The 11149-nt window shown below is 45.8% G+C and overlaps 1 protein-coding gene across 4 annotated transcripts; it reads right to left on the reverse strand.

Annotated features, from left to right (window-relative positions):
• Nucleotides 1-3502: 3502 nt before the first annotated feature.
• Nucleotides 3503-10562, reverse strand: LOC110486160 (BEN domain-containing protein 6). Of its 4 annotated transcripts, none has more exons than XM_021557557.3 (7): nt 10140-10562; nt 9908-10006; nt 9204-9263; nt 8999-9104; nt 8516-8787; nt 7315-7501; nt 3503-4315 (listed from the first exon to the last, which is right to left on the reverse strand). In XM_021557557.3, exons 1-7 carry the CDS (start codon nt 10254-10256, stop codon nt 4149-4151), a joined length of 1008 nt encoding a protein of 335 aa, XP_021413232.3. In that variant the 5' UTR covers nt 10257-10562; the 3' UTR covers nt 3503-4148. The 4 variants fall into 4 exon arrangements, with proteins under 4 accessions (XP_021413232.3, XP_021413233.3, XP_090052361.1 ...); XM_021557558.3 differs by having other exon boundaries at nt 9971-10006; nt 10140-10556; XM_090196235.1 differs by having other exon boundaries at nt 9533-10006; nt 10140-10430.
• Between the last annotated feature and the right edge of the window lie 587 nt (nt 10563-11149).

Here is an 11149-nt window from a genome sequence, read left to right on the forward strand (position 1 = left end):
CCTTCCTCTCTCCCAGCAATGCAATAGGACAAGCAAATCCCTCTCTCTCCTTTTCTCTCTCGCTCGATCTGCTTCTTCCTCGCTTATTGGTGAGTTGTACCTCTTTTCTCGTACACCATTGGACAAGTAGAAATCTCCTTCTCTCCCTCTCTGTCACGATGCTGCCCATGATAAGCACTGAGCTGGGGGTCTGTCCAATCATTGTCGGAGCCATCAATCAGGGCTGACAGGCCCAGACGACATGAAAAGGAGCGGCGGCGGCAGCCATTAACCGCCGCCCCACACCCCCCCCTCTGCATCCCCCCGGCCCCCTGCGCTTTGTTTTCCTTTCAGCGGACAAAAACAGACTGACAAGATGGAGGGCTGGACATTAATCAAACCACCCTGTGGAACAACCTCTTCCAAGCAGACAATAAATAAATTCCACTCCTCTCATTGGACAGCTGCTCTCATTTGGGCCCTAACCCTGCTTAGTTGCCTGCCGACGTACCCAGCCCACCTCCCTTTTTCCCTTTGCCTTCTCTCTCTCTTCCCTCACTACATTTTAAGGGTCCTCATCTGCTCGCTGCCACAATTCCCCACAGATCATGAGTGGGCAGGTGTTAGTGCTCTGTGAGGCAGACCCGGGCCGGGGCTGAGTCGAGCCCTGTCCCCTGGTTCAGAGTCAGACATCCCCCTCCTCTCCCCTCACACACACACACACACACAATCTACGATCGGCCATCTCGAGGGACTGGGGTTGCCTTGGCAACCGGCCATGCTGTGGTGATCGGTGCGTTGTGTGTTTGGCTGCTGGGGGGCGATGGTAACCTCTTTTACCGCCTGGGCTCCAGACAGACATACAGACCGACGGACAGACAGACAGACACCGAGTCGTCCCCAAGAGGAGCGGCTACCATCAGAGAGAGCACTACCACTGCTCCTTGCGCCACGGCAAAGAGATGACACTCACATGGACATGTGTACGTCTCCAAATACTTATGGATCGCAGCGGTTTTGTACGTGAAGACAAAAATGTGCGTCCAGTTTACACACACACACACACACACACACACACACACACACACACACACACACACATAGACACAAACGTCAATTCCTTTATTCTACCCTCTCGTAACATAGTGTTTATGAGTGTCCTAACCCTTTTCTTTGTTTCGCAGAGAGAGAGAGAGAGCGAGGCCATTAAACAGAGCAGAGAAGCGGATCACTAGCCATTCAATCATGCAGACCAGACCCTTGTCCTAGGAGCCTTCTCCTGTTCTGTTCCCGACCACTGTCCTAGATCCTCATTGGGGACTTGAGGAAAATGATCCCATCTCAACATGTTCCTGCATCGCTGTGATGACTGTACGGCCCCGCGGTTGTTGTGACATCACAGGACTCTTGTTTGTCTGCTGAGTGTCATGGGAACTGAATAAGGTAGAGGTGCTAACGCAGATGAGTGGACAGCTACAGTGTTAGCCACTTGTATCAGTGTTATTGGATTCCATACGGTCCTATTTCTGAGTACTGTAACACCTGTAAGCCTCTCTAGGCTCGGTCTATGGGACACATCACAGTTGAGGACATTGGGAAAGCATGTGTTCCCTACACAGCCTTGCCAACTGACTGGCCACATACATTCATTGGAATAAAGCTGATTTGAAGAAATATTGCTCATAGCTTACAGCATTCTTGAGCAGAGAACAACTTAATATCCTAACTGTAACAGTTATACATGAACATTGCAGACACAAATGAATTTCCAGAGCTACAAATCTAAAAAACACTTGTTTGGAAGAAATGTATTGTTGCCAAACTCCTCACAACTAAGACAAATCATTCTTCTGTCAATTAGACAGTCTATTTTCCCCCAGAATCATTTTTCTACGGTTTGACAGAGATGGGAGATGAATATAATGTAAACGCGGCGCGTGGGTTGTGCGAGTGTGGCACTGTGGGTACCCTGGCGCCCTGCGTTCCAAGGCATTGTGGGATATGTTTGCTTGCCACCGGAAACGTGGTGTAAATGATATATTGAAAATTCACAGCAGGGGAAAGACACTCAATTCACTTTTAATACACGTCTAATCTGTGTTTCCCTCCCTGCTGTTTCTGACCCAGTTCAGGGAGAGAGCCATGGTGAGGTTATACATCTATCTATGTCCCCCACGGTTTAGAGAAGAGGGGCCTGAAGGGGCCACAGTTATCTAGGCCCGGTCGTTACGCCACACCTTAGGAGAAACCTCTGATTCCTTTAATTGAGAGGTGACTATCTTGATGTTAGATGGTCTCAAAAATGTACTGAAAGAGAAGATCTCTGGATCACAAATGAATAGGTATAGTGTCACAGAGCAATGTATTTGGGTAGAATAATATCTATTTTTCAAGATGTAAGGCAACATCTTTGATGATTTGCTGAGAAAATGACAGGGACACATTTTACTCATTAATATTGCAGGACAGAGACACAGTGGCAAAACAAGGCAGATGCTCATAACACAGGAATGAAATCTACAGAGAGGGGTTTCGACACACACACACACTTTCATACTCTTCACATACGCTGCTGCTACCCTGTTTATCTACCCTGATTGCCTAGTCACTTTTACCCCTATGTACATATTACCTCAACTACCTCCTACCTCCCCTGCACATTGACTCGGTACCATGCTCCTCGTATACAGCCCCGTTATTGTTATTTTATTGTGTTACCAAATCAGATTTCTTTTTTTAACTCTGCATTGTTGGGAAAGGACCTCGTAAGTAAGCATTTCCCGGTAAAGTCTACGCCTGTTGTATTCGGTGCATGTGACAAATATCATTTGATGGCTGAGATAACCGATTGTCCAAAAAGAGACACTCCCTTGTCCCACCCAGGTCTAAATCAACCCTGGTCCTACTCAAACCATCGTCGCAGACTTATCTGTGGTGTTATTGACACCCAAAATGATTTAGCTTCATGCAGCACAGATAATGACGGAGCAGATTTGTGGGGTACATACGTCTGTCTGAGTGTGTGTGGGTGTGGGATAAGAGAGAAAGCACGGGGGTGTATTGATTATGGAGCATATGTGGTTCCCACGCCATCCTTTGTTCCCGGTGGGAGACTCTCCGTTGTGGGTCTTTTGTGAGGAGCACAGCTGGTGAGTGGGGACGAGGCTGGGTTCCTCTGAGGACCCGGGGGAAACTCCTTTTCATCCTGGGGCTTCAGGAAGAACACAGGTCCTTTAGAAAGACAGCTGAATCTTGTGGCCAATATCTGGTGAAGTTATTGGTCTCCAGTTGCACTGGCATAATTGTTAGGTAATAATTAGGGGTTCATTTTGATGCAGCATGCAACGTAAAGAGTAATCATTAGAAAAGGGTGGGTTGAATCTCTTCATTTTTAAATAATGTCAATGTAATGTTTTACAAGATACCATTTTGAAAATGTCTCGAGGGTATTGCTGCTATGATAACATGACGTGTAAGTATCAGTTCTAGCTGAATTTTTTTCTTTTAAAAAGGACAATGATGCTTTTGGGGGGGGGGAAAGTATTTTTTTTATTTTTTATAATTAATTCAATACTAAGGCTAGGTTCATTTCACGAGGTCAATGACAATACTGTACATCAAACTGAAGTGACACAGAGTGCAGCGCAGCTTCACTGACGGCTATGTTGTTCGGGGCTTCTGTTACGACTTCTCTATGGAGCACCGACTGACTGCTACCTCTTTCACAGAAACAAGAGTACTAAACTTGGTAACAAATCACTTGCCATCTACTAGGCCTACTACTGCTGGCTGGCTAGCTGGCTGAGGCTTGCGAACGATGCCAGAGGACAGAGGAAGAATAAGCTACAGTATCATCTTACTTCACCTGAGCAGTAACTAGTCTTGATCAGACTGGAGTCCATAACACTTCCCCTGGAATGATCACACTGTCAGACAAATAGACTCCTCCCTCACTAGCCTATTTCTCTCCCAGCCCAGAGACGTGGCTGGGAATGGACAGACAAACAGATAGACTAGACTGGTGTTGATAAGGCTGCTCCATTTTGGTTCCCTCTCACAGCAGTTTTTACGTGTGTCTCCCTCCCATAATTGCACTTTAACCTGGACAGAGGCAGGGCACTTCACTCCCTGGGTGGAACAGGGGGTGGGGTTTGGCGTGGCCACACCGCTTAGGTGTAGAAAGTAGTCTCTGCCCCCTCAGCCCCGGCCTCGGGCTCCACCTTCACGGCCAGATGAGGCTTCTTGCGGAGCCGCTTGGCTTCGTTCTGCAGCTTCTGGCGGATGTAGCCCTTGATCTCCGAGTCCGTCTTCCCTGGGAAGTAGTGCTGCACCGCCCCTGTGGGTGAGAGGTCAAAGATCAGAAACCTATAGAGATGTAAAGTTATCATTACTTTGGAAATAACCCATTTTTGCATGGACATTGCCGTTCCACCATTTTAAAGGCGTCAACTGGGTGGGGATTCCTATGAGTTGGGAGCGATCAGCCAAAAATCAGAGCATCAGAGCATTGTCAAATGCATTTGTCACATGCGCCGAATAAAACAATGAAGAGGTGACTCTGGGATGCTGACCTTCTAGACAGAGTTGCAAAGTCAAAGCCATATCTCAGACTGGCCAATAAAAATGTAAAATGAAGATGGGCAAAAGAACACAGACACTGGACAGAGAAACTCTGCCTAGAAGGCCAGCATCCCAGAGTCGCCTCTTGACTGTTGACGTTGAGACTGGTGTTTTTCTGGTACTACTTAATGAAGCTGCCAGTTGAGGACTTGTGAGGCATCTGTTTCTCAAACTAGACACTCTAGTGTCCTTGTCCTCTTGCTCAGTTGTGCACCGGGGCCTCCCACTCCTCTTTCTATTCTGGTTAGAGACAGTTTGCGCTGTTCTGTGAAGGGAGTAGTACACAGCGTTGTATGAGATCTTCAGTTTCTTGGCAATTTCTCGCATGAAATAGCCTTCATTTCTCAGAATAGAGTTTCAGACGAAATGTCTTTGTTTCTGGCCATTTTGAGCCTGTAATCGAACCCACAAATGCCGACGCTCCAGATACTCAACTAGTCTAAAGAAGGCCAGTTTATTGCTTATTTAATCAGAACAACAGTTGTCAGCTGTGCTAACATAATTACAAAATGGGTTTCTAATGATCAATCAGCCTTTTAAAATGATCGACTTGGATTAGCTAACACAACGTGCCATTGGAACAGTGATGGTTGCTGATAATGGGCCTCTGTACGCCTACGTAGATATTCCATTAAGCTACAATAGTCATTTACAACATTAACAATGTCTACACTGTGTTTCTGATCAATTTTATGTTATTTTAATGGATAAAAAATGGATTTTCTTTAAAAAACATGTGCGGGAATACAGGCTAGTCAAGGTCATTTGCAAAGTGACTATGCATAGATAATAAACAGTGAGTAGCAGCAGTGTAAAAACAGAGGGGAAGGAGGGGTCAATGTAAATAGTCCGGGAGGCCATTTGATTAATTGTTCAGTTGTCTTATGGCTTGGGGGTAGAAGCTGTTAAGGAGCCTTTTGGTCCTAGACTTGGCGCTCCGGTACTGCTTTCCGTGCGGTAGTAGAGAGAACAGTCTATGACTTGGGTGACTGGAGTCTTTGACAGTTTTATGGGCCTTCCTCAGACACCATCTAGTATATAGGTCCTGGATGTCAGAAGCTTGGCCTCAGTGAAGTACTGGGCCGTACACACTACCCTCTGTAGCGCCTTACGGTTGGATGCCGAGCAGTTGCCATGCCAGGCGGTGATGCTCAGTCGGTCAGGATACTCTCGATGGTGCAGATGTAGAACTTTTTGAGGATCTGGGGACTGATGCCAAATCTTTTCATTCTCCTGAGGGGGAAAAGGTGTTGCGTAACCTCTTCACAACTGTCTTGGTGTGTTTGGACCATGATAGTTTGTTGGTGATGTGGGCACCAAGGAACTTGAAACTCTCGACCCGCTCCACTTCAGCCCCATCGATGTTAATGGGGGCCTGTTTGGCCCGCCTTTTCCTACAGTCCACAATCAGCTCCTTTGTCTTGCTCACATTGAGGGAGAGGTTGTTGTCCTGGCACCACACTGCCAGTTCTCTAACCTCCTCCCTATCGTTGTCGGTGATCAGGCCTACCACTGTTGTGTTGTCAGCTAACTTAGTGATGTTGTTGGAGTCGTGCTTGGCCACGCAGTTGTTGGTGAACAGGGAAAACAGGAGGGGACTAAGCATGCACCTCTAAGGGGCCCAGTGTTGAAGATCAGCATGACAAATGTGTTGTTGCCTACCCTTACCACCTGGGGGCAGCCTGTCAGGAAGTCCAGGATCCAGTTGCAGAGAGAGGTGTTTAGTCACAGGGTCCTTAGCTTAGTGATGAGCTTTGAGGGCACTATGGTGTCTTCTTCAGCTAATTGTTTTGCCTAGTTTGTAAATGGCTTAAAGCTGTATCACTGCCATCTATCTAATGGGCACAATAAATGAATGATAAGATTTGGTTTAAGACTCCAGCACTGCAGGTGGCGGTAAATCACCGATATTAGCTTTACACTTTTTTTCAAACATCAAACTCTGTAAAATGGAGAGAGCCTCAATGGCGCTGCCCATGTTGTCAGATGCCATAATGGCACAGATACAAAGCTGAGATCTCTATACATCTCTATGACTGTACCAAGATTACTGCGGTCTATAAACGACAGTTTGAGTCCCAGGCAATGTCCAGAAGTCAAACGGAAATAACAGCACTGTTACAGCAGTCATTTAGCAGACACTCTTATCCAGATCGACTTACAGTCACCGCTTTAATAGGAAAGTATGAAGTTGACGTGAAAGGTATTTACATTGTAGCATGATGTTAGGGCGGGAAGTGTGACATAGCTGTTATCAGGGGTGTGCCTAACTGTTATGAGGGGGTGTGCCTAGCTGTTATGAGGGGGTGTGTCTAGCTGTTATGAGGGGTGTGCCTAGCTGTTATGAGGGGGTGTGCCTAGCTGTTATGAGGGGGTGCGCCTAGCTGTTATGAGGGGGTGTGCCTAGCTGTTATGAGGGGTTGTGTTTAGCTGTTGTGAGGGGGTGTGTCTAGCTGTTATGAGGGGGTGTGTCTAGCTGTTATGAGGGGGTGTGCCTAGCTGTTATGAGGGGGTGTGCCTAGCTGTTATGAGGGGGTGTGCCTAGCTGTTATGAGGGGGTGTGTCTAGCTGTTATGAGGGGGTGTGTCTAGCTGTTATGAGGGGTGTGCCTAGCTGTTATGAGGGGGTGTGCCTAGCTGTTATGAGGGGGTGTGCCTAGCTGTTATGAGGGGGTGTGTCTAGCTGTCTCAGGCTGCAGTACAGACGAGACCTTACTCAGTATTGCCTGGATCTCGTCTGCAGGCAGGGCAGGCTTGGGTTGGCCCCTCTTGTTGTTGACGATGCCGGAGATGGAGTGAGAGGCCAGGCAGTCCCTCTCATAGAGGCCCCGGAGCAGGTCGTTGGTCAGCTTCTGGGCAGTGGTCCCCGTGTTACAGCGGTCAAGCAGCTCTGCAGTGATGAACTGGAGGGCATAAGCCATTAGGTTGCGTCTTTAACATTGTCGTGGCCCATCCCATTTTAGAGATACAGTGGGGTCTGCAATCATTGCACCCTCGATGGGCATAAAAGACAGTATAAATAATACAAATACTGAGCTGTACTGTATGCAAAAAAAGAAAAGAAAATTATATTATTTTATTTTATACTAATACAACTGCTCAGAGAAAGAGAGAGGGGTCAAAATGATTTTGCTTCCACTGTTCCCGGGGCCCTTATGGTCAACGGCATCGTGAGCTTTACCCGGTACCAGGACATTTTAGCCCAAAACCTGGTTGCCTCTGCCAGGAGGCTGACACTTGGCCACAAGTGGAACTTCCAGCAAGACAATAACCCCAAGCACTAATCAAAAATCCACAAATAAATGGTTAATTGATCACAAAATCCACATTTTGCAATGGCCACCTCAGTCTCCGGACTTGAACCTCATTTGAAAACCTGTGGTTTGAAGGATATTAAGAATCTGGAAAGATTCTGTATGGAGGAATGGTCTAAGATCCCTCCCAACGTGTTCTCCAATCTCATAACACATTTTAGAAAAAGGCTCAGTGGCATTATCCTCACAAGGGGGGGGGGTATGCAAGAGCATTGAAAACAGGGGTGCCAATCATTTTGACACCTATATTTTATTGTATTACTTGTTAAACAAAATCTCTTTCTCTGAGCAATTGTATTAGTATAAAATAATGACCTTTCCCATTTTTTTTGCATACAACACAGCTCAGTATTTGTATAATTTATTTTATACAGTCTTTTTTGCTCATCTTTATCAAGGGTGCCAATCATTATGCCCCCCACTGTATACTGACATTCTGCTATAAGACCAAGACCAAAGCCCTATTCAGTTAACTTCAAAGAAAACATATAATTTTGCATATTGCATGACATCAAAAGTGACTTCTAGTACAGCTTTGAACCTCTCCCGAAAACCTTTGCTATATATTTTTGATGTCAAAGACACTTAAAAGTGGTTCATCACCTCCTGATAGAGAGGTGGTCCGTTGATCTGGGAACCCCCATCATGAGACCCCGGAGGTTGTCCATTCTGGTGGGGGTGGAGGGGCTCTAGTTTGGTCGCCCAGCACCCGTTCAGCACCCCTGGAGAGGCCAGCAGGGCCGACGTTGTCATGGCACCACTCCTCACCAGGATCTCGGGCATGCTGGGAGATGTAGTTCTCCGGTCCGTGCTGCTCGACCACACCTCCGTCCTCTCGATCAGGGCCTCCAGGTTACGTGCCAACTTTCCACACGCTAGCATACGATAGATTGTATGGCAGTCAATAGCATGAATCCCACAAGAATTCAAGAGATTAAAGCATCCTGGGTTGCTCTTAGGCACAGATGTAGGAACAGCATACCCTCCCTGACTCCTGACCTTAATCATTAGCAGGGGAAATTAAAAACTGAACTTAGATCAGTGTCTAGGGGCAACTTCCTCCTTATTCTCCTGCCTGGACCTCACCTGTGAGGCATCTGATTTGCTCCCTCAGGTTGTCCATCTCTCGCTGCATGCTCAGCACCATGGCAACCAGGTCAGCCTTTGAACGTGACTGTAGGCCTCCAAGACCCTTTAGAGACATTAAGAAGTCAAAAAGTCATACATAGAAAGTCTAAACCACATGCATGCAATCACACACACCCACACACACAGCCATCAGCCAGTGTACCTCTGCCATGAAGTCACCCTCCTCGATGCGTTCCACACTGGGGTTGTCTGACACTGGTATCTGTTTTGAGATAAGAAATCAGTCATATACGTTGTCTCACGTGTGTGTAATTGTCACAGTTTTTTTAATGTATTATATTATGTATAATCAGCTATGGTCTGCTATGGTGAAAAATCAGAACCAGGTTGAAACAACAGAAAATCCCTGTGATGATACCATATTCTTCTTCATAAATTATTTTGTCTTGACAAAAAGTAAATAAAGTTTCATTGTCAAGCTATGATTCAGCATCCTTCCTTTATTTAGGAGTAGTAGCAACAACATGTTACTTGTTGCTGTCTTGGCTTGTCGTTCTTTTCTCCACTTCCCCTTGCCAAAGGTTTGTGCTCTCCTCCTCCTCTCCGTCATTGAGATCAATGGCTGCCCTCACCATGCCCCTCTCACAATAAGCGCCATTAGAACAAAACACCGCTGAGAGGTGAATGCGCTCTGTGTCACTACTACTACAGCCTTGTGGTTCCAAGTTGTAACCCCTTAAGTGAGGAGGTGGGGTGCTATATTTCTAACGTACAAATAGGATTTATGTCGGTCGGTCAACATGCTCATATGATGCCACCACAATGAGCAGACGCGTGCCAACCCCGAAAGATAATAGAGAAAACTTTGTCGCAAAAAAATATGATATGATAATAGTCGACCCAAACCCTCGTTTTCAACTTCTGGAGAGCAATGTTGCATGGTGGATTCTCTTCTACGTTCTCATTCACCGGGTGTGTGTGCTTTCTTCTCTTCTGCAGTCTGTGCTGTAATAGACAGTCCGGGTAGGGTAATTAGCGACATAAATCGTGAGCGACAAATACTCGCCCCTCACGGAATGGGCAGTTATCGTTACTGTATGAAGACCAGACTACAAATAACCGTTAAACGTTTACGTACACATGGAGGCTGGCTGTGCGATGTCGTGTTGCCAAAGTCTTCGTATTTGGGGTCTTCCTCCTCCTCTTCTTCATATTCGAGGTCGAAAATGCGCTTTGCTATTGTTTTCCTTCTCATCTTTCTCCCATTATCCTTTCCCCCCACTGAAACACTGGCTGCTTCTTGAACATGCTGGTCAATACACTGTGCTCGGCTCCCCGACTTTCGCGTCAATGCTGGGTAGGCACCCGCATCAGCCGTGGTGCGGGGAACAATATTTGTTACGGTTGTCCTACTTTGTGTACTTATTGCATCTCAGTTAGTAGAACTGTGTTCAACACACTTGATTTAAAGCTGTTTTTCGGTGAAATGTACCGTGGCATGACATGGCAAGATTGGACAAAGCCTGCTCAAGATGAAAGCAGCAGTTATAGCTTTGGGCATGATCATGACTTTCAAGTACATTTATTGTTTAATTATTTCACAATTATTTGAATGGGAGGGTTTATTCGAAGGGATAAAGTACACTATGTGAATTTCAATTGCATTACTAGGCTATAGGGTACTAGGGGGTAACTAGCCCCCTGGCTTTTCTGAAAGGGGGCTTTTCTAAAAATGTTAAATAAAAAGTTACCCCAGTAGAAGATTATGGGATAGGGTTTCACGCAAGTGTGTTAAAATCCATTTAATCCGTTTTATCAAGACATTATTTAGTGAGTAATACTTACAAGCTAAGTCTACTTGTCTTATTTTAATTATTTAAATAAAATATGGGGGGAAATGTTGTTGCACATGTCCCAATGAATATCCGCACTATGAGCAGATATGATGTCAAGTCCCTCTTTTTAACTCACCTGCACATTCATTTCCTTTGTTATTTCTTTGTTGATCCTTTTCAATACAATCCATTATGTACAATTGCACAAAATATGATTTGAATATTGCGATATGTTTTATCGCAGCTGTCTTTAAAATGACATTCAGGAGCAAAAGGTTTTCAATAGTTGTTTTTAATTCATTAAAAAAAATGA

The sequence above is a fragment of the Oncorhynchus mykiss genome, chromosome 13 (assembly GCF_057628025.1).
Source record: "Oncorhynchus mykiss isolate SJ-2025 chromosome 13, ASM5762802v1, whole genome shotgun sequence".
Classification (NCBI taxonomy): domain Eukaryota; kingdom Metazoa; phylum Chordata; class Actinopteri; order Salmoniformes; family Salmonidae; genus Oncorhynchus; species Oncorhynchus mykiss.